The 23,882-nt window shown below is 45.4% G+C and overlaps 1 protein-coding gene across 1 annotated transcript; it reads right to left on the bottom strand.

Moving 5' to 3' along the window:
• Window positions 1–8,556: 8,556 nt before the first annotated feature.
• On the bottom strand, window positions 8,557–9,435 carry LOC145792455 (uncharacterized). The gene is made up of 2 exons (XM_082873144.1): window positions 9,343–9,435; window positions 8,557–9,134 (listed from the first exon to the last, which is right to left on the bottom strand). Exons 1-2 carry the CDS (start codon window positions 9,424–9,426, stop codon window positions 8,694–8,696), a joined length of 525 nt encoding a protein of 174 aa, XP_082729270.1. The 5' UTR covers window positions 9,427–9,435; the 3' UTR covers window positions 8,557–8,693.
• Between the last annotated feature and the right edge of the window lie 14,447 nt (window positions 9,436–23,882).

Here is a 23,882-nt window from a genome sequence, read left to right on the forward strand (position 1 = left end):
GAAGTATATAAAATAATCACCAAACAGAAAAAAAGTGTGAACAAAACATGAATTATGGGCCAAAATAAGACTACTTTCAGTTCGGACCAAGGTCCAAAAACAGAAGCAAAGAGGGCTACTAATTTATGCAAAAATGGGGGCCAAATAGGGGATATAACTACAAGTGACATATGGAAATACCAAACAATGTTGAGCCCTTCTCCAATGTTGAAGAGGGGCTCAAAATATGCCTCATATCAGTTTACAACATGCTCGAAAATAATTTTCTCATGGGTCAAAAATAGCATGCAAAACTATGACATACAAGATGGTCAATGAAGCAAGTGTATTATGGAGGGCTCAAACAGGGTTGAGCCCTTAATGAGAAGTGAAGATGAGCTCAAAATATGGCCCTTTTCTGTTAGGGCCGAAGCTTGAAACCAAAAAGAAATGAGGCTTAGAAATAGATCAAGGAAAAGGGTCAAAAGGATCAAAGTGTAACTTACCCTTGAAGATCCAAGCTTTTGTTGCTTCTTGGGTTGATTTGGAGCTCCCTTAGCCTTCAAGAATCCCTCCTTGCTGCTGGAAATGAGATGGTGGTGGTAGAGCTTGATGGTGTAGAAGGAATGAAGGTTAAGAAGTTAGGGTTTTTTGGAGAATTGAGAAGGATGACAATGGAGTTTAAGGTTTGTGCTTGGAGAGGAATTTTTCTAACCCCCAAGAAGAAGACCCTCAGCTGGTTATAAGGTCAAGAAAGGGGTGTAAAAGGGGGGTGAATTGGAGAGCAAAACTCTCTCCCAAAATATCCCCCGGATACAGAAAATATCTGGGGGATATTGCCCCACAGCTGGAAAGGCTACAGTGAGGAGAACACGGCCGGCCTCTCACTTTGGCTGGAGGTGGCCGGCCGGCCACACCCCCTAGCCGGCCGGCTAGGGGTCAAAAGGGTCAACAAGCTTTTCTGGCCGGCCAGATATTGGGGAGGTAGCCCTATGTGTGTACAACACAACCATGTAATTGAAGTTCCAAGAAAGTGGGCCCAAGGGGTTCAACAATGGCTCGGAAAGAGGGGGTCAAAAGGGTCAAGTTGACTTACTGGCCGGCCATGAACTTTTAGGGGCCTCTCAGGTGTGTACATCACAGATATGTGGTTCAAAGTTCAAGAAAAAAGGTCCAAGGGGTTCAACATTAGCCCGGAAGAAAGGGGTCAAAAGGGTCAGGTGACCTTAATGGCCGGCCATGAACTTTTAGTGGCCTCCCAGATGTATAGATCACAGATATGTGGTTGAAAGTTGGCAACACTACCCCTAAGGTATTCAACATTAGCCCGGAAGTTGCAAAAACGGGCGCCGGGAGGCTCCGGAGGAGAGATAACTGGTTGCTGCAACAATTGCTGGCCTCCCACCCTTCAGTGACCTTCCCTGTGATAAAACAGAGGTACCTGCCAAAAATGAGCGAAAACCGTTGCAAAACGAATGTTCCGGAGTCAAAACACGCAGTTCGGGGTCCCGGAAATGGGCCGTTAAGCACCGAAAATGGTATTCGACCTCGAAGTGGGTTTCTCAGCCCCCAGTGTCCCTCAAAATGGATGAAATAAGATGTATGCCAAAAATCAAAGCAAAAGGAGATGGTTAAGCGGTCCCGAACCGAGGCACACGGCCTGACGGCTCCGAAAACCGGGAACCGGACTCCGAAATGGGAAAAATGGCCTACGGCCACCAAATGTAGCCTACGGACATTGAGAGATGGTCTACGAGACCTCTCCCTCCCTTCAGGAAAAGAAACAGAGAAAACCGAGTCTGGTTCGCAAACCGAGACAAGGCACAAAAAAGGGTTCGGAAGTCCGGAGGCAGGGCTTACGGCCGCGACTCTGAAACTTCTGAACGAGCACATTATGCAACATCACCAAGCGCTCAATCGGTGACGTCTGAGTCTTAAGGTCGGTCAAAAATGGGGTGTCTACAGCAGACAGACCCACCAACTGAGGTTGAGCAGTGTAGAACAGTGGATCCTGAGAGCACAGAGCTTGAAATGGGTGTAGCACTGGCGTGTCTACTATCAGATCCTCCGATCGGCCAAGAGTGCTTGGGGGATAACTCTTCGGTTTCTATGATTGGAGATGAAATAGCTGCGGGCTTTCCAGCGCCGATCTTGGATGTATCTATCGCACCTTCTCTCATCTGGCAATATGAAGAAGGCTTTTTATCTAGCAGCTCTGGGTCAGGTAGTGAGTCGGAATCTGATTCCACCGAATCTTGTGCGTCGGAATCAGATTCCAGCTCGACTGAGTCTGAGTCCGGTATTCCTGGGGGTGATAACCCGGATGCCACAGTCCTGTCTAGGTCGTCATTTTCATTTTCTTTTGAGTCTGTTGTAACAGAGGAATCTAACGGCTTGGAAATATTTAATGAGAATGATGTGGATGTGGTTTCTGTGTATTTTTCTGTGCCTTTGATTTATTGCTTAAATCAGGATTTTCAAAATTTTGATGAAAACAACGAGGAAGAAATTCCTCCGGTTTTGCAACGGTTAATTGATCAAGAGCAGGAAAGATTTGTTAAACCTTTAATGGATGAAATCACCACTGTGAATGTTGGTACTGAGAAGGACCCGCGGCTGGTCCAGATCGGGTCCACGTTGTCTTCGGAGGAACGCGAGCGCTTAGTCGCTTTATTAAAAGATTTTAAAGATGTTTTTGCGTGGTCCTACGAAGACATGCCTGGAATCGATCCTGAGATTGTACAGCACCGGATCCCTCTTGATCCCGAGGCCTGCCCTGTCAAACAGAAACTCAGAAGGATCCGCCCGGACTGGGCCCTCAAGATTAAGGAAGAGGTCACCAAGCAAATTGACGCAGGGTTCCTGCTGGTATCTGAATACCCAACTTGGTTGGCCAACATTGTCCCGGTGCCAAAGAAGGATGGCAGAATTCGGGTCTGTGTAGACTTCAGAGATTTGAACAGGGCTAGTCCGAAGGACGACTTTCCCTTGCCACACATTGATGAATTGGTGGATTTCACGGCAGGACACGCCTTGCTTTCATTTATGGATGGTTTCTCAGGCTATAATCAGATAGTAATGGCACCCGAAGACCGGGAGAAGACTGCGTTCACTACCCCGTGGGGTACATATTGTTATAGAGTGATGCCATTCGGGTTGAAGAATGCTGGAGCTACTTATCAACGGGCAGCAACTACAATATTGCATGATATGATCCATAAAGAGGTCGAGGTGTATGTGGACGACATGATTGTCAAGTCCAAAGAAAGAGAGGGCCACTACACCGCCTTACAAAAATTCTTTCAAAGGATCAGAGAGTTTCGGCTGCGATTGAATCCCCAGAAGTGCACGTTTGGTGTTACAGCAGGGAAGATGCTAGGGTTTCTGATTACACAAAAGGGCATTGAGGTCGACCCTTCCAAAATCAAGGCCATCTTAGAAATGCCACCACCAAGGACTGAAAAGGAGGTGCGAGGCTTTCTGGGTAAAGTGCAATTCATAAGACGGTTTATTTCTAAATTAACCTTGACTTGTGAACCACTTTTTGGTCTCCTGAAGAAAGGAAAGAAATTCCAATGGGACGGCCGATGTCAAGCAGCTTTTGAACAGATCAAAGAATATCTACAGAACCCGCCCGTGTTGTCACCACCGAAGCCGGGGAGATTGTTGATATTGTACCTTTCGGTAACTGAGACTACAATGGGCTGCATGCTCGCGCAGGAGTCAGAAGACAAAGTGGAAAGAGCCATCTACTATCTGAGCAAAAAGATGCTGGATTACGAGACCCGCTATACACCGCTGGAAAAGGCTTGTTTGGCCTTGGTATGGGCTACCAGGAAGCTGCGGCATTACCTGTTAGCTTACTCTGTAATGTTGGTTTCACGTTTGGATCCCATCAAATATCTTTTCGAGAAACCAGCACTTACGGGTAGGCTAGCTCGTTGGCTGCTGTTGCTCTCCGAATTTGATTTGAAGTATGTAACGCGCAAGTCAGTAAAAGGAAGAGCGGTAGCGGAGTTCCTTGCCGACCACCCGGTTGAGGGGGATGAAGCGGTTGAGTACGTATTCCCAGATGAAGCCATTCTGCACGTCGAAGATGAAATTTGGACGATGTACTTTGACGGAGCGTCAAACCAGTATGGGTATGGGATAGGGGTGTTGCTGATAGCACCTGACGATTCCCGTATCCCCTTAGCATTCAAGCTCCGGTTCAAAGTCTCAAATAATGAAGCAAAGTATGAGGCATGTATTGCTGGCCTGGAAGCAGCCCTAGAACTAGGGGCAAGACTGTTGGACGTCATTGGGGACTCAAACCTTGTTGTGTCTCAAGTAAAAGGAGATTGGAAAGTCAAGGAGGAAAGGATGATAATTTACTACCAAACCTTGGATTTGTTAATTCCTCGGTTTGAGAAGCTAAATTTCACCCACCTCGTAAGAGAGAACAATAGGTTCGCAGATTCATTAGCAACTCTATCTTCCATGATAGACATCCCGTCCGGAGTCCGGATGCGTCCAGTCATTATTGATCAGAAGTTTGTGCCAGCATACGAGTCGATTTCCGCCATAGATGAGGCTCAAGACGACAACCCCTGGTATTACGACATCTGGAACTTCTTGGAAAAGGAGACATATCCACTAGGGGCAAATGCCAAGGATAAGAGGGCCATCAGAAGAATGGCTGCTCAGTTTATCATCTGCGGGGGTAAGCTGTACAAAAAGGGTCATCTGGGAATGCATAAGCTCTGTGTAGAAGCTGAAGAGTCGAAGCGCCTGATGGAGGCCATCCATGGGGGGGAGTGCGGTGCACATATGAATGGAGTAATGCTGGCCAGAAAGATCCTCAGACAGGGCTACTACTGGTCAACCATGGAGGAGGATTGTATTAGTTTTGTTCGGCGCTGCCACAAGTGTCAAATTCATGCAAACCGCATGAACATCCCGCCGTCAAAGCTGTACAACATGACTTCGCCATGGCCTTTTTCAGTCTGGGGAATTGATGTGATCGGAGCTGTTACCCCGAAGGGGTCAAATGGGCATGAGTTTATCCTGGTAGCGATAGATTATTTCACAAAGTGGGTCGAGGCCCAATCATACGCGGTGTTGAAGGCGTCGCACGTCGCAAAGTTCATCAGAAACAACATCATCTGTTGCTACGGGGTGCCAAACGAGATAATTTCAGATAATGGTTCCCACTTCAAGAAAGAAGTGATAGACTTGTTGGAAAAATACAATGTGGCTTTCCATAAGTCATCTACATACCGGCCGCAAACCAACGGAGCGGTTGAGGCCGCCAACAAGAATATCAAGCATATACTGCAGAAGATGGTGGGAACCTACCGGGATTGGCCAGACAAGCTGCCATTTGCTTTGTGGGGCTACAGAACTTCAATCAGAACCTCTACTGGAGCGACTCCGTATTCATTGGTCTATGGAATGGAGGCTGTTCTACCCATCGAGATTGAGGTTCCATCGTTACGAGTATTGGCTGAATGCCAAATAGCCGAAGCAGATTGGCAGCAAAGCAGATTTGAAGAACTCATGCTCTTTGATGAAAGAAGACTGAAAGCACTGTACCACATCCAAGGTTACCAACGCAGAATTGCCTGGGCTTTCAACAAGAAGGTTAAGTCTAAGAATCTGAAAGAAGGAGATTTGGTACTCAAAGACAACCGAGCTCCCATCCACGACCCAAGGGGCAAGTTCAAACCCAATTGGACTGGTCCTTACATCATCAAAGCTATCTGGTCAGGTGGAGCTGTGGTTCTGATGGATCTAGATGGCTTGGAGTTCTCACAACCGATCAATATGGACAAGTTGAAGAAATATTACCCTTGAGAGGCTCGCTAGGCCGAAAACCCGAAAGGGCGACCTAGGCAAAAGTCAGAGCACAAAAAATTAGAAAATATAAAAACTAAGCTCGCAAGGTTGAAAACCTGCAAAGGGCGGTCTTGGCAAAAGTTAGAGCGCAAAAGGAGAGTGAAAATACTCGAGTGAACCTCGGCCTGAACTACGTAAGGCTTGATTCCCATCTTTGGGATACGTAGGCAACTTCACCTTGAAGTTCAGCAATAAACTTTTCCCCGATCAACTCTGTCCATTTTGATCATCTCAGTCATCTTTATCCATCAGCATTTATCGCGATCTTCGGTACAGTGCTATTCAAACTAGGGGCAACTTTCCGTTGCCGCGATGGTGCAAAGTTACTCAGACTAGGGGCAACTTTCCGTTGCCATGAAGTGCCGCATTGTTCTTCAGACTAGGGGCAACTTTCCAGTTGCAGGGATCTGGGGTTGTGCATCTCAGTGACAGATCTTCGGCGTGTCCAGTTCTGATCCACATCGAAAATAGTTTTGAAAAGTTTTAATAAAAGTTGACTTTGTTCAAAATTAATCTTTTTACGACTAAGACCATTTTTGGACCAAAGCGGAAAATTTTCAGTACCACAACTTTCAATTTCATTGATTTCAAAAAACAGAGTTCTCCTGCTCTTGCATTACAATCGAGGTTGCTTTTATTACATTCGTAAAGAAAACTTGAAAATGCTAAATAAGCAATAAATTTGGGGCATAGTTGAGTCAAGTGTCTCTACGTCCCCTCCCAGAGCTGGACGAACCATCTGAAGCCAAGCTAGGCCCAATCTGTGCCTCCTCGTTGAGCCAATCCAAGCACTCGTCGGACAAAGTGCAACTAAAAGTAGAAACAGGGGCTAGGAGCTCTCTAGTCCTCCATGCTGTGGCATATCGGGCAAGCTGTGCACCTAAGACCGGGAAAGCGGCTGGGTACTCAATCCCCTCCGGTGGGCAGGTCTGATCATGACCGAACTGACGCAGGAACCGGAACGGAAAATAGAATACGCAGTGGGTTAGACCAATCAATTGGATCCCAATCAGCCGGGACATACTATAGCTCATTGCCGGGAGGTTGAGCCAAGGACAACGCCAAGCAATGCGGTCTGCGGACAAATTGCACATCTAATCAAACCACCACCTTTCGTCAAGAGCATTGACTAGGCGCTGCCGAAAAAAGTAGCCTCGAGCTGAATAGGCCGGGCAAGAGTCCACGACCTGCAACTTATCCATTAACCATACCTAGGGGAGGGATGGAAAATGAGAGAATAAAGAACAGAGAGATGTATGATGAGAGAAAAGTAAGACAAGGGTTTTGTGAGAAAAACCGAGCCTGAGGGTCGAGTGACGTGAGCAAATATATATGTAAGGTTGGGTGGGAAACATTACCTGCAGCAGCAGTGGACTCCCAGCAAACCTAGTCGCCTCCCGGCGATAGACAGAATCTAAACCCATCAGCGTCTCGGCCAAGGTCATGGCAATACAGCTCTTTCCTTCTCTCAAGCCTTGGGCAACTTCAATCAGGCGAATGCTAGCTCCGCCGAAGCCCGAGGAAAGCAGAAAGTGAGACAACAAACACAAGCAGAGGACGTGTTGCCGAAAACCCTGCCAATAATGGTTGTTACGGTCACCGGCGTCGGAAAAACGATGGATCAAGCCGAGGATGTCCAGTTCCCCACTGCAGATCAGAGATCGAGCATCATGCGCCGTGAGCCCACACATCCGCCCTAAAGCCTGGGCATGGCCAAAACGGAGCTGGGGCAAGATCACTTCAGAGCATTCAGACTCCATCAAAACCTGAAAATCTTCGAAAGTGGGACATACCTCTTGGCCGCCGAAGCTAAAAACGTGCGTCACTGGGTTCCAGAACCTTGCCGCGGCATGGAGAAAAGGGAGATGTAGCGGAGTACGGCTCAGCGTGAATAGTGCATTCAAATCGAAACACTGGAAGTTCAGCTTTTCCGAGCCATCTAGAGAAGAGATCCAAGATGTGAGATTTTCTGCGAGAAACGCCTCCATCTTTGTCTAAAACTAAGATGAAATGAATGTTCCCGAAGTTGAGGCTTTTCTAGAGGGAAAAATACTATTCACGGGGACACGTGTCAAAAACTAGGTGGCTGCAGGAATAAGTGGCCGGCCGGCCACCTTTTCTGGCTGGCCGGCCATTCTCTTTTTCAAAAACTGGCCGGCCGGCTCCCACTCTCCATAAAATTGGTCGGCTGGCTCCCAAAGGTGGCCGGCAATGCTGCAGTGTATCTCCTTGGCCCTGTTTTACCCTTCGAGGGAAAGTTTCAAGCATTTCCATGCAAAGGGAGAGTCAAAGGCCTTCATTTCCCTCTGTTTTGGATGCGTTCCGGTGCCCAGATCGTCCGAAGTACACTCTGTTGTTGTTGTTTTGATTATCGAGTTGTTGTTTTGATTATCGAGTTGTTGTTTTGCTTATCGAGTTGTTTGTCGAGCGGACGTGTTTCGTGTTTTCGAGTCATTGCTCTCTGTTTAAACAATCTTTGTTTAAATCTTGTTTATTTGCGTTGTCAACACTGTTGTTTTTGCTTATCGAGTTGTAAACTTCCTAAGGCTCCGTTATATCTTAGTAAGTTGAGTTGCTTAGTTTGTTGCGTCGGTTCACTACCTGACTTGGTGATTACACAATGCACATTCCTATTCAATTTCATTTTTGTGCGAAATAAAATGATGCGATACGATGCTAAAAGTTTGAAATACAAACATCTTTTCAAAAGCTATTTCATTCCATCATGCTTTACAACGAACAAAGGTACAAGTTTTACAAAAAATAAAACTACCTAACAATGTGCAAAGTGCTACAAACTACTAGCAAAAAGAAAAATAAAGCAGGAAACAGCAGCATCAATGTCCCCGGGAGCGGGAATGAGAAGCACTCCTCATCCTCTTCTGCGGGACAACCTCTGCACCATCATCATCATCCGGGTCGGAGCTGTCATCCTCAAGATCCCCCTCAGCCCCGCCTCTGTTCCCCGAACCAAGACCGGAGCCCCCCTCCTCAGCAGATGTCTCTGACTGACGGTCGGTAGCCTCCTCCTCCTCCTCATCCTCCTCCTCCTTCTCCTCATCAGGCTCCGCCTCTACAACGGGAGCCCTGCGTCTGCGGACAGGCCCTCCTTGAGCTCCTCGAAAAGGCCTAGATGGCCCGGCTCCTCGGAAAGGCCCGGATGGCCCAGCCCCCTGAAAAGGCCCGGATGACCCAACTCCCTGAAAAGGCCCAGATGGCCCAGCTCCCCAAGGAGGCCCAGGTGGCCTGGCCTGCGGCTGACCGGACCATGAAGGCATCTGAAAACAAAGAGTTCAATTCAAATACATCAGTCCAAATATATACATCAGGTGCAGATACAAGCAAAGGCTACGTGAAGTGGGTGCATGTAAATACAGTGTACAAGTGGGGTGTGTGTCAGGTGTGCTCTACACAAGTAGTCTATCGATGCAGTAGAAATCAGCATGTCATCAGAAGTATGATAAATGCCAGAAAACTGAAGGGTACCTGAATGCCCGCGATAGACAACTGTGCCTCCCTCCGCAGGACCATGCCCTCGAGTGTGGCCACCAGTCCAACCACCTCCTCCATGTACCCTCGCAGTGGCTGCAAATATGAGCTCATAATCATCAGTGAATGAAAGAATGTCTAAATGTCTGAATGATGAATGAAAAATAGTGGAGCATACCAGCGGTGAGTCAGGATCAATGGCGTATCGATCACTGGGCATCGGAGGCTCTAACGGGATCGGAGTCGGAGAGATAGCCCCATACTGCCACGCCATCAACTCAGTTGGCATATCTGGCCATCCAGGATGAGGATAAGTCGACGGAATCGGAGGAACCGGTCTACCCCCACCTCTAGATGCACCAGCCCCGCTGACAGAAGCGGCGTCTGCAGCCCGAGCCTGGGCTGGCCCGAGGATGACATACCAGCAGGCCTCGTCATCGGGGTGCGAGCTCCCGTCAATGGAGGCATCAAATATATGTGACGGTAAGTGGCGTAGTCCCCCTCCTCAAGATATAGTAAAGCATCACTACCCAGCATGGCGCCGACTACCTCCGAGAAAGAGAGCCTGTCAGCAGTCCGCATACTGACTGGGGGTACTGCGGGAGGATCCTGAGAAAGATACCCCCATACCTGACGCAGAAAGCGTTCCCCCAGAAACCATGCCCTGCCAACCGGCCCTTCGAGCAGGACCCTATACTGGGAGGTGTCCGACTCTCCGGTATACTGAAGTCGGAGACCATCACCCAGGGGCGCCCAGGGCTGCCATGTGATCTGCGGATAATAAATGCATAAGCCAATCAGAAATCGGGAATATACAGAGCAAATCAAAGATAAAAATGAAAGGAACTGAAAGTTCTGAAGTACCTCCGAATGTCGCACAGTGTCAAAGTACTGTCGCAGGTAAATGAGAGTCTCCCGGGGTCTCGGCCGGTGCGGGCCCTCGAACACCAGTGAATATGGGGTCATGGGAGGCCCTGCCACCTCCAACTCTGGGGCTAAGGCTGGGAAGTATACGTAGACCCATAGCTGAGAAAAGCAGTGCAGAATGTAAGTACAAAGTGCTGAGAGCAAAATACAGACTGTAAAGTGCGCTGTGTGTGCAATGTATAAGTAATGAAGAGCAGAAATGTGAATCAAGGGGACAGAAAAGTACCTCCCAGGCTCTCCAATAACCGCCAAGTAAATCGCCCCGCTCGCGGGAGGTCGCGCTCATATAGTAGTAAAGGGTAGCCAGGCCGGCGCCACCCCAGTCATATCGACTGACCTGTGATAGGTCAACCAGAGCGCTCAGCAGATATAGCCCGACTGTATTCCCTCTATCGGCGAACAGGGTAGTCCCGAAGAGGAACATAAGGAAACCACGGGCGTACTGCTCCGTCTCCTCAGGAGTCTCGGGCACCATCTCCGCCCGCCGGAAGTGTGAAGAGAACCAAGTGTATCGGACTCTCCCAGAAGCCCTGTCAACAGGCGGGCGAGCCCCCAATAGATACATCCAGGCGGCCTCCCACTCGCCCATGTCCTTATCATAGGGGATGGACCAACCTCCTATGTCCAGGCCTGTCAACACAGCGAAGTCTAGAGGCGTCATGGTCATGTCTCCAGTGGCAGAGAAATGAAAGGAGTTGGTGGTGTCCCACCATCTCTTTACCAGTGCCGCCATCAGTGTCCTCCTGGCAGGACAACGTGACAACCCAACGCAGAAGGCCCCGAACCCTGCCAAGTCTACTAAATCTTGGACACCCTCCGAGAGCTCAGCGTACCAGTCCCACGCGGCGGTGGAACCATACCCCCGCACACTACGAGAACCAACCAGCATTCGGAATGAATACATGTGTCAGTATGAAATGAATAAGCTGTGTGCCAATAAAGTGAATGAGCTGTGTGCCAATAAAATGAATGGGCTCTGTGCCAATGAAATGAATGGGCTGTGTGCCAATGGAATGCGTGAGCTGTGTGTTCAAAGTGTGATGTATGAGCTGTCAGAAAAATTTGAAGTGTGGGCTGCGTGTTCACTATCAATCTGGGCTGCGTGTTCAGGAAATTTAAGTTTGGGCTGCGTGTTCAACTTTCAATCAGTGTGGGCTGCGTGTTCACTATCAATCTGGGCTGCGTGTTCAGGAAATTTAAGTTTGGGCTGCGTGTTCAACTTTCAATCAGTGTGGGCTGCGTGTTCACTATCAATCTGGGCTGCGTGTTCAGGAAATTTAAGTTTGGGCTGCGTGTTCAACTTTCAATCAGTGTGGGCTGCGTGTTCACTATCAATCTGGGCTGCGTGTTCAGAAAATTTAAGTTTGGGCTGCGTGTTCAACTTTCAATCAGTGTGGGCTGCGTGTTCACTATCAATCTGGGCTGCATGTTCAGGAAATTTAAGTTTGGGCTGCGTGTTCAACTCTCAATCAGTGTGGGCTGCGTGTTCACTATCAATCTGGGCTACGTGTTCAACTTTCAATTAGTGTGGGCTGCGTGTTCAGAAAATTGGAGTTTGGACTGTGCGTTCTACTCTAAGTCAGTGAGTGCTGTGTGTTCACTTTCAAATTTGGGCTGTGTGTTCGACAAATCAGTGTTTGAGCCGTGTGTTCACCTCTTAACTAATGTGTACTGTGCGTTCACAATTAATTAATGAGCCGAGTGTTCAGAAATTCGAGTGTTTAAAACTACATGTTCATGATGCAAGCAAAGTACTATGTCATAAGCTAAACTGCGTGTTCAAGCATGGCAAAGGTGCGAAATGTACGAAAAATGCAGAAAATGAAGTAAATACCTCTCGGGCCTCATGAGAGAGGTGATGCTCTGGCTCTCGGAGAAGCAGATCCCCAGGTGCTCGCTCATCAAAGTCAGTGAAATGACGGAAAACGGCACGCGGAAGGACATGTGCTGGCGGAGCGTACCTCTCGGGAATAAAAGGCCGGGCCCTCGGGGGTAAAGTCATGGGATCAAAATCGTCTCCGGCACCGAACAACCATTATTTTTATCTATAAATAGGCAGTCCCTCAATTGATTTTTTCACTAATTTTCTGTATTGAATCCTGCCATTGCTCTCTCTACATTTTACTGCATAATTTTCCTGAAAAAAGAGTGTAAACACAAAGTGTGTTCGTTGTGCGAATAGTTTGTAGTGCTGCTACTATTCGTTGTTGATCATTTTATCCTAAAAGATAGACACCCATAATCTGAAAGTATCGCAGAGAGGACGAATCTGTCGTAAGGACACAATGTTAAACACTGGACTTGATAAAAAAAAATTTGTTCCACAAATAAATAAGATAAGTAATTAATTTACTTTCTATTTATTTATTTTATGAGATTTCGATTTTGTTTTTGTAACAAAATAAAAATCTATTTTATTTTATTTTATATATATTGTTTTGATTTTTGTAATCAAACAGTCTCTCTCCTCTCTTTAATTTTTTAATTACAGTGAAGATTGTCCAACAATCTTAAGACAAAATAATTTTGGTGTCTTCACTGTATTTATTTTCTGTACTTTCACAAAGTGATATTCTGGTTGGAAAATACAAATAGTAGTAATATACTGTTTATTTTCTTTGACAACTAGTAGTAATATACTAGTGTCATTAACAATTTCAGAATATTAATTTGTGTAATAGTGTTACAGAAAATTATTGTGTAGTATTTTATTTTTTTTGGTTTTTGTAACTAGAAAAGTAAAATTATTTTTGTATTATAATTTAATTTCTACTTTTAGTAACTAAAATATTAATTTGTGTTTTGATTTTTTCTGATTTTTGTAATCAGATATTATAGCTACTACAACTGAAAGTGATACTCCAATTGTTACATCAACTCCGGTCCCTATCTAGAACCATGTTCAAGTTCCAATAATCATGGAGAAAAGTCGAAAAAATTTAATGGCACCGAGTTTAAGAGATGGCAGTAGAAAATGTTGTTCTATCTTACAACTCTTAATCTTGCCTGATTTCTCCATGAAGAGGCTCCAGTATAAGGAGGATGAAAGTGATTGGCAAGTTGTTGCCGCTATAAATGCTTGGAAACATTCTGATTTCCTGTGCAGAAATTACATCCTCAATGGCCTAGACAACATGCTATATAATGTTTACAGCCCTTTGAAAACAACAAAAGAGTTGTGGGATTGTTTGGAGAAAAAATACAAGACAGAGGATGCTGGCACAAAGAAATGTGTTGTCGGTAAATTTCTGGACTTTGTTATGTTAGACTCCCAAACAGTAATTTCTCAAGTTCAAAATTTTCAATTAATTTTGCATGATATTCATGCTGAGGGTATGTCTCTGAGCGAGTCTTTCCAAGTCACTGCTTTAGTAGAAAAATTACTACCGGCTTGGAAAGATTTCAAAAATTATTTAAAACATAAACGCAAAAAGATGACCATGGATGAACTTATTGTAAGACTAACAATTGAGGAAGATAACCGTAAGTCTGAAAAGAGGAATGAGAAAAATCCCATTGAGTCCAAGGCTAATATGGTTGAACAAGTGCCCAAACCACATAACAAGAAGAGGAAGTTTGTTGGAGATGGTCCTAAACAAGGCGACAACAATGGCAATAAAAAGTTCAAAGGTAAATGTTATAAAGTGGCAAGACTGGACATCGTGCCTATGATTACTGACGTCCTAAAAAGGATCGCGGAAGTACAAGTAAGAAGACTACCAATCAAGCCAATGTGACAGAACTAGATTACATCTCTGATAGGATAAATGACATCAACCTCTCGATTATGGTGTCTAAGGCTAATTTGGCTGGAAATCCTAAGGAATGGTGGGTTGACACAAGAGCAACTCATCACATTTGTGCGGATAAGAAGATGTTCACTGCATATAATGAGGCTGCAAATCGTGAACAACTTTTTATGGGAAATTCTTTTACTTCTACTGTGGCTGGACAAGGAAAGATGATCTTGAAGATGACATTGGGAAATGAACTTACCCTCAACAACGTGCTACATGTACCAGACATCCTGAAGAATTTAGTTTCTGGTTCTTTGTTAAGTAAGAATGGTTTTAGGCTTGTATTTGAGTCTGATAAATTTGTATTGACAAAGAGTGGTATGTATGTTGGTAAGGGATACATGAGTGATGGTCTCTTTAAGTTGAATGGAATGACTGTTGTACCAAAACTTTCTATTAATAAAAATAACACATCTTCTGCTTATATTCTTGAGTCAAATTTATGGTATGGTAGATTATGACATATAAATTTTGGTGCTTTGCGTAGACTAATTGGTTTGGATTATATACCAAAGTTTGAAATTGATCCTAATCACAAATGTGAGATTTGTGTAGAAGCGAAACTAACTAAGGCTCCATTTAAATCTGTTGAAAGAAAAACCGAATCTCTAGAATTAATTGATACTGATGTATGTGATCTTAAATTTGTTCAAACTAGAGAAGGCAAAAAGTATTTCATAACATTTATCAATGATTGCACAAGATATTGTTATGTATATTTACTTAGAAGTAAAGATAAAGCATTGAAAATGTTTAAACTTGTAGACACCCCATTTTTGACCGTCCTCAAGACTTGGACGTCACCATTTGAACACTTGGTGATTACCCTTGTTTGTGTTCGTTTGGAGTTCTCGGAGGTCTCGGCTACGCGCCTTGCTTCAGGATCTCCGAACTTGACTGTTTAGTGTCTGGTTTCACACCAAACACTTGTGTTTTGCCTTGGAGGGGCAGGGAATGCCTTGTGAGGCATCCCCACACACCACCGGTAGTGGCTAGAGGCCACCGGCTGGTTTTTGTTGCCATCGGCAATGTATATTGTCGGTCGGCACTTCTTGTTGCCGGTCGGCACTCACTTTTGCCAAAATGGCATCTTTGGCCGGCTGACTACTGTGCATCTGCTTTTTCAGATATTTTATCACAGCTATCTTGCTTTTTGCTCCGCTCCATACACGTGTATGGAGGGATCTCTCTCTTTAGAAGCTTGTTTTGTAAGCTTTACAAGACAAAAGGCTCTATAAGAGAGAGTCTTCTCTCTTGGCTTTAGGGTTAGACATTTGAGAGACTTCAGATATTTTTAGACAGCCATTTTTAGGGTTTTGAGTTCTAGGGTTAGAAACCATACACTTTCTATCTCTATATCTCCCTCTTGTGTGTGTTAAAGTGCATTTGTGCCTTACTATTGCACACAAACACATAGTGTTTCACCTTCCCTTAGCTACTGAGGTTCTAAGAGGTTGATTTTGAAGTTTTGGAGCTGTTTTCAACCTAGAAGGAGCTGTTGGAGCACCATTGTTGAAGGGGTCTTCAAGGGTAACAACTTTGTCTCTTTATTCCCCAATCTTGCATTGTATTTCTACCTGTCTTAAAATCATTTTTGAGCTTGCAGTATAATACAAAAAAGTTCTGTTTTTAGGCCCTCTTGATTGTTCATTAAGAGTGTTTTGTGGTTTGGAGGTGTTTGACCCCTCTTAGGCCTTGAAAGGCCCCATTTTGTGCTATTTCGTGCAAGTTTCGAGACTTTGGTGTTTGGACCTCTTCACCACTGAAATCTTGAGGGATTTCAGTGGTGGAGATGGTGCCTTAAAGTCTCCAAAAGGGGAGGGCCACCCCCTCTCCTTGTTGTCCTTGAAACGGACCCTTTTTGGCCTCTTGAGAGAGCATCATGTTAGAGTGTGTATTGATCATATCTTGGCCGTTTTCCATGCTTATTATGCCATGATATAACCTTGTTGTGTGTTGGTTTTGGTACACCATGCATGCTTAGCATACCTACCATGTAATGCCATGTTATTGCCTTAATATGCCTTAGGTTGTTAGCCTTTGTTCTAGCATGTTTTAGGCTTAGCCTTATGAAGCTTGTGTGCTTATTTTGCCATGCTAGAGGTCTGCCCATAGTTGTTTGGGTCGGATTTGGCATGCTTAGTATAGCTCATTTGCATTCCGGCTTGTTGGCCCTAAGTGTATGAATGTATAACATGACATTCTTGCATTGATTTAGTGGTTTGGGACTATCCACCATGTTATTTCAGTCCACTTATCATGCTCATATGCTTGCATTTCATGACCCTTTTGATGTTTCAAGAATTGATATTTCATGCTTCATGTTTATGCCATTGTGTATGCCTCTAAGATTAGGTCATTTGGATGCCATCTAAGTGGTTCTTGAAGCTTACTTTTGCATGATTTGGGGCTTTTTTGATTCAATTTGGTCATTTGCTTCATGAGTCATATGGTCATGTTTTAGGTCCTTAGGTTTGGGCGCATGCATAGCTTGCATTGGTAGGTTAATTTGGCATCATTTCCTACATGTTTTCAAGGCTTATAATGCATGTCATATGTCCATGATCATTCCCTTCTAAGTGTGCTTAGAAGTAGTCTTTTGATGCTTAAGCATTTAGGCCTTCAACATGTGCATGTGTGTATGTGTTTAGTCCTTTGTTTTGGTCACTTTGGCCATTGTTTTAGGCCTAATTAGAGTTGCCTAAATTATGTGTAAGTCCACCTTTCCATAAATTTGCATTGCCTCATGTTTGCTTGTATGCTTGCATAAGTGTCTTTGCCATGCCATGTTGCATCCTTAGCTTGCATGTATAGGTTGCATTGCATCTTGCATGCATGCCTTATTCCTTGACTTGGTGATAGGAATTGGGCCTTGGTTTGTTTGTTTGGTTTGCATTTCATTTGACATGAAAGTTACACACTTGATCCTTTGGGCCATCATGCATGGAAATGCGCGATTGGTGGTCCGAGGATCGAGACACATGCCCCTTTGAGTCACAAACATGATAGGGGGCATGATTAGTGCATACATTGCTTGAATTGTATTGCCATTCAAGTTTTGTCCTCTGCTGCTGTGAGTTGCAGGTTCTGCAGGCATTCTTTGCCGACCGGCAGTGTACATTGCCGACCGGCAATTATTCTTCTATCGATAGCTTCATTTTGTGCCGGTGACCACAATTTGCTGCCGGTGGTAATTCTACTCAGCCGGTGGTGATTCCCAGTACCCAGAGAAGCATCCTTGAGACTTTGGTAGTCTTCAGAGAGGCAGAGCAGGGAAAATAGAGGCAGACTATGCATGGTCGTGCACTTCCGAGCAAGACCCGAGCATGCGCTGCATCTGGCTCTCCTCCCGAGGCGGTTTACTGCTTTTCCTAGTTTAAATTAGTTTGTTAACTAATTAGGCAATTTGTAATATTTAATTAGCTTGCGTGGTTAATTAATTTGTATTATTTATTTGGTCCCTCCGCGCGAGAGCAGATCTGTAATAAGTGTGCGTGAGTGGTGTGTATGTCTTCCAATCCCCACTTCTTTCTTCCTTTTTATTTACCTGCTTTGATGGTTAGTATTAGGGCACGTTTAAATTAGCATACCTCATGTAATGCATGCGTGCATTCATACATTTGCTTTGCATGCACCGGGCTCGGCGCATCATTCTAACTACATCTGTATTTCAAATTCCAAATTGAATACATGTTAGTTGTGCATTTTCACATGTCATTCATAGACTAGCCGAGCCTACTCTAGTGACATTTTGTATGCGATGCATTAGGCACTTAACATGGACTTGGATCATGCATTGATTGCTAACATGTTCCTATTTTTGGCACGGAGTACGATGTAAGTATTTATGCTTTAGCATCTCGCATGCGTGTGAATGTTGCCATGACAACATGCTTACCACGTGGCTAAGTGCTTATATGAGATAAACTGTTTGAACGCCTGTGGGTGAAGGTTGGATTGTTTGAGTTGGAAAAACTCATTGAAATCCGTGTTTTAGCCTACTTGCGAGTAGCAAATTCCAAAGCGCTTTTCAAAACAAACGGATATGCAATGCTTGTTTCCAAATTAGGCAGTCTAGTCTATACTTGTTTGCTGTGCGCATAACATAGTAATTCTAGGCTAATAAATGGAATAAGAACACATAAAGTTTTCAAAAACGGGTATCACGGTTAGTAGAGGCCGATCTTCGGATTGGGCGAGAGGGGGTGCTCATTGCTGACCTTCCCCAATCGTACCCTAGCTCCCAAGCCGAGGCAACTCTGGTGATGACGGACATGTGGCCTTCGGCACCGAGTCAGGGTTTCCTAAATTCCCCCATAAAAAATATTTAGGTGGCGACTCTGTATCTGGCAAAGCAGTCCATGTTTGGCACTTCTTTCCTAAAATCTGTTTTCTCAAAACGATTTGCCAGATTTGGACTCTTTGGTTTAAGATTAAGAACCGTGACATAAATCGAGTCCGAGCTATAGTGAAACCCCATTAATGAACGGAACGGGAGCTCATCCCTCCCGGGGCGTTCGGGGGACGTCTACAGTTTCTGGCGACTCTGTTGGGGATTTAGAGAGCTTGACTCGAACTCGTGATATCCTGTTTTGATTACACTTATGTGTTTCTTTGCATTGCATGTGCATTGGTGCGCCTAGGAACACAGTGTTTGCCATCTGCCATTCCTGAACGGTTTGCCGGAGGCTTGTCTTGTCAAGGCATGACCGTAAGGCTGACCGGTTATGGGCTCTGACAGTATGGGAACACAAACCCCGGTTTTACAGGGGCACCCTCTTCGACCATTCGACCTAGTGCATATTCGGATCCATAGTGACCATTCCAAGCTAGGACAGGTTGCTTACCCGATTATAGGTTGTTTGAAGCCGCTGCGTGCATAGTGAAACCCTAGCTCCTGACAAAATAGGACAGAGAAACCCTACCCCAACATAGGGGTGTTTTGGCTCTCTTTACTTGCTATGTGCTTTTAGAGTGTATTTCTACAGGGAAAGTATATATCAGTTCGCAAGATTGAGTATCAGGCCCAAGGACACCAGTATCAGTGTCAGTTATGAAAATCAGTTATCTGCGGGTATCAGGTTCAGTTTTTGGGAACAGTGATCAGCAGTAGAGTACAGTTGTTCAGCTACACCCATGTTTGATCTGTTTGGGCTGAAATGTTGTTTGTTGTCTCTTTCAGTTCAGACAGCCGGTACAGAATAGCCAATGTTCCCTTTGCCGAGGCAGGACTTGTGATGACGCAGAATTCGGAAGAGATCGTGGTTATGACAGCTGCATTAGAGCAAAGGACCACTCTGCAAAGTGAGGCCAGCATTGATGTGTCACATCCACCCAGGTCGCCTGTTGCGCACCCGGTTTGGGCCCCCCAACTGTACCAGGCTCGCGAGCCTACTACGTTTGAACTGATGGGGATGATAGGTGATCTCCAGAGGTCTGTGGCAGATCTCGCCTACGGAATGTCAGCTTCACCTCCAGCCGCACCATATGCCGGGAGTTTTGTACCCCAGGAGCCTCCACTGTTGGGGCGAATTGTGATCGAACTTAGCCAACCGGAGATGGCCTCTAGCTATGGCAATGACATATCAACATCAACTCAAACCCTCGATCAGGCTGAGGCCAGAGGAAAAGACAAAATGAAGGCAGATGCCGATCCCATTGAACAACTGTTGTGGGCAGTTGAGGCTTTGAAAGCCGGGGGGATGAGCAAGCAACAGATATCCACAGTTGTGGTAAAAACTATGGAGGATGCTTTCCCCACTCCACCTGAGGGTAGTTCAAGCCAGTCAGAAAATCGGGATAGGCCCCGTCATGCCAGAACAGTTCCTCCTGTTCCCGCCCCTGCACCTGGGAAAGATCAGAAAGCTAAAGTGGCGCCTGCCGACCCTTTCGCCTGTGCAGCTAGTAAGAGCGCTCAGACTCCAAAGTACCTGCCCCGGGGGCGCAGGACTTTTCATGCTCTCTACATGCCTTTGTCCAAGGCACTTCAGATCCTTGCCGAGAGGGGGCACCTTAAACCCTTGGAGCCTCGACCTCTCCCGAAGAATCTCCCTGCTACGCATGATGCTGCTCAGTACTGCGCGTACCACCAGCAGACAGGCCATGCCACCGACAATTGCTTCCGCCTCTGCCATGAGGTGCAAGATTTGATTGACAACGAGGTTATCCTCCCGCCCACCTCAGCCAAGTCCGTTACCACCCAATTATTGGATTTTGAGGACACAGATACTGCAAGTATGTAATCAGAAAGTGAACCACCTGCGGACGGCACTTGGTATATTTCGGATGTGGTGTCTGGCACGCATTTTTGAGCATCTGTGAACGCTAGCTTTGTAAATTTTGGCTCGGGTATCGAGTCAGCCTTTTGTTTTTTAGTCTGTCTCTTTGTCTTGAGTCAGTCTTTTTGCTTAAGGGTCTGTCTTTTTGTAGCAAGTCAGTCCCCTTTGTATAGAATACCAGGTGATTTCGGGGTTGTTGCCTCGAACACCGTTTTGTCTTGTAATTACCCGTTTTTGTTTTTGAGTCTGTTTCTGCCGAGGGGCCAGTTACACGAACAGATCTGAATGAAACAGATGTGGCTATCTCATTTTCATGCTTGCTTTCAGTGTGAGTTAGTTGTGCCAGAGGATTTGAATGCGCTGACAGTACATCTCGCCTGCTCTCCTGCGCGCCAAACTCATTGCATTGGCCTAAGTTTTTCAAAAAACCTCTTTTGAACACTGCGGTGATAAAAACGAAGAGGAAGGAATTCCTCGAGTTTTGCAAAATTTTGATCATTTTGAGCGAAAGAGAGGCGTGCTAAGCCTTTTTATGAACGAAATCATGCTTGTCAGCGTGAGTACTGGGAGGACCCTGGCTTGATCCAGATTGGTTCCACACTATCTTCGACGTGAGCGATTTGTCGCTTTCTTAAAAACTTTCAAAAACAAATGTTTTACGCGGCCCTGTGAAGACCTGTGTGGAATCGCTCTTGAGATTGTGCAGCCTAGGATCGCTCTCAGCCTCGAGATTCAACCCGTCCGTTTCGAACCTTGAACCCGTTCAGAAAGTTCAAACGTCATGCAAGGCCCGTGTGGTCAGTTTTGAAGCAACCCTCGACCAAGAGGCACCAAAGCCGAATCAAAAAGATTAGATCTCACCAGAAGAAGCTTGTGGAGCAGCCATGATGGATTCTCCTACAAATCATTGCAAAAGCCGTTCTCCTAGATATAGAGAGGCTTCAACTTCAAAAACCATTTGGCATGGACTTGTTACACTTTTACCCTTTGAGAGGCTCGCTGGGCCGAAAACCCGAAAGGGCGACCCAGGCAAAAGTTAGAGCAAGAGAAAAATACAAAAAATCAAAAAGAAAAAAAATGCAAAAAAAAGAAAAGAAAAGAAAAAAAAATGCAAAAAAAGAAAAGAAAAAGAAATGAACAAAAGAAAGAAAATGAAAAGAAGCTCGCAAGGTCGAAAACCGGCATCGGGCGCCTTGGCAAAAGTTAGAGCCTGAAAAGTGAAGGTTAAAATACCCGAGTGTACCTTAACCGGAACTACGTAAGGCTTGATTCCCATGTTTGGGATACGTAGGCAACTTCATCATGAAGTCCAGCCCCCAACGCTTTCATAGCGTCTTAGTCCATGCAATGGTTTCGATTTCATCCGAAAGTCCAGTCACCAAAACCTTCCAAGGCGACTGTGTCCATATATTTGTTGTGACCGTCTTCGTCATCTCTATGTCCAAGAGCTCGACCACTGCCAATGAAGACTGTTTGCGGACTGCTGCGGCACCATCCAAACAAGGGGCAACTTTCCGTTGCCACGAGTCACCGTGAGCCGTCATTCAAACCAGGGGCAACTTTCCGTTGCCATCCACCCCCCTTTAAGCCAGGGGCAATTTTCCATTACCTCCGATCCGAGGTTGCGCATCTCAAAGAGTAAGTTTCATGCTCGTTGAGCATTGACTGTTTGCAAAATAGTTTTTGAAAATTTTTACTAAGGTTGACTATTTTCTCGAAAACTATTCCATTTTCCAAAACTGGACCATTGTCTTGGACCCAAAAAGGAAAATTTTCAGTGCTCATAGCCTGACTTGCATGATTTTCAAATCAAAAATCGAACAAGTACGTTAATCCGACTCTCATTTTGATCAAAACTGTTTTAGTAGAAAGCAAAAACAAAGAATGGTTAAAGTGATGAACTAGGGGCACAGTTGAGTCAGGCGTTCTGTCTTTCCCCCGTCATCAACATGCTTGCCAGAAGAGCACTCTACCCGCCAGAAGAAATAGCCGTGAGCTAACGGCATTGGGCATGAACCCGCAACTTCCTATTCATTCATTGACCACCTTGGGGAGGGACGAAAAATGAGAGAATGAAGAATAGAGAGGTGTGAGTTGAGAGAAAAGTGAGGAAAAGGGTTTTGAGAGAAAATCCGAGCTTGAGGGTTGAGTGATGTGAGAATCACAAATCAGAAAGGGTGGGAAACGATACCCAGAGAAACTGGCTCTTCGTGATCAGAGGTTCCCCGTCTTCGTTAACGCGGCTGTATGTCGTGTCTTTTGTTTTGTTTATCTTAACCTGTGTTTTAGGTCTTTTCCGAGCGTGTCTCGTTATGTTTAGGTCGTGTACCCTTTTGTTCGAGTCCCCCCCGCTGTGTTCAGTTGTAGGCTCGATACCCCGATTTGAAAAACCCTTATTCAATTTCAAAAATCGTTTATACTCAGAATGCTGTGCCATTCTCTATATTTGAGCATGCTTCAACTCCAACCGGTTCCGTCTTTGAGCTCTGTCTTGTCAAGATTGGGTTGTTCACTCGGGATTTGCTGTGTGCAGAATGAACCGAATGCTGTATTATGGGCTGTATGCAGATTAATCCCCAACAGAGTAAGGGCTGTGTGTCCAGAATCAGGCAGTGGGCTGCTTGGGCTATTTTGCTGTTGACTGTTTAGTTATCTGATTATTACAGTGCAAGTGTTCAATTTTCAGACAACTAATCATATTTCATTTACATTGAGGTGTAACATGATGGGATGCGATGCAATACATGAGATATGTAAATGTAACACTTTTTAAGCAAAAAAATTTGTTCATTTCATAATCTTTTTCAAGTACAAAGTTTTGAGGAAAACAAAAATCTGCCTGCGGCAGTACAAAGTATCCTGACTAGCAAACAAAAAGGAAAAGTACAAGAAAGAAGAAAAACAACAAAATCTGTATCCGTATCCAGCGACTCCGAGGGCTATCAGTCTGTCCTAGTCCTCTTCTTGGACGAAGGTCCAGGAGCATCATCGGCATCGTCGTCAGAGCCCGAGCTAGTGCCGCCTCCGGTCTCCTCCTCCGATGACTCTGCCTCCGACTCGCCATCCTCATCATCGTCATCATCAGGGATGGGAGCCCGCGAACTGCTCCCGACATAAGTGCGCCCCGCCTTGGTGCGGGGAAATACTCGGCCCTCCTCATCTCTCCCTCGGGCAGGGACGGAAGGTCCAGCTGAAGCACCTCCTACCCCGGGAATCTGGAAAGGAGGCTGAAAAAGTACACAAAAGGAAAATGCATCAGTATACTGTGAACAGTTTATCAGTGCAAAATGCAGTGTATGAGTACAGTGTGTGAATGCCGTGAGCAGTTTATCAGTGCAGAATGCAGTGTATAGTGTGTGAACGCCGTGAGCAGTTTATCAGTGCAGGATGCAGTGTATGAGTACAGTGTGTGAATGCCATGGCCAGTTTATCAGTACAGAGTACAGTGCAGAATGTAGTGTATGCAGTGTATCAGATGCTGTGAGATCAGTGCGTCGAGTGTTGTGTCGTGCATCAAATTACGTGAATCAGCTTA

The sequence above is a fragment of the Camellia sinensis genome, chromosome 6 (assembly GCF_055761805.1).
Source record: "Camellia sinensis isolate YWXY chromosome 6, ASM5576180v1, whole genome shotgun sequence".
In the NCBI taxonomy this organism is placed as follows: Eukaryota; Viridiplantae; Streptophyta; class Magnoliopsida; order Ericales; family Theaceae; genus Camellia; species Camellia sinensis.

Coding starts and splice junctions, on each gene's coding strand:
- LOC145792455 (XM_082873144.1), bottom strand. CDS start 9,426: ATGGAGGAGGTGGTTGGACTGGTGGCCACACTCGAGGGCATGGTCCTG. Junction 9,135..9,342: donor TGTCTATCGCGGGCATTCAG/GTACCCTTCAGT, acceptor CTTTGTTTTCAG/ATGCCTTCATGGTCCGGTCA.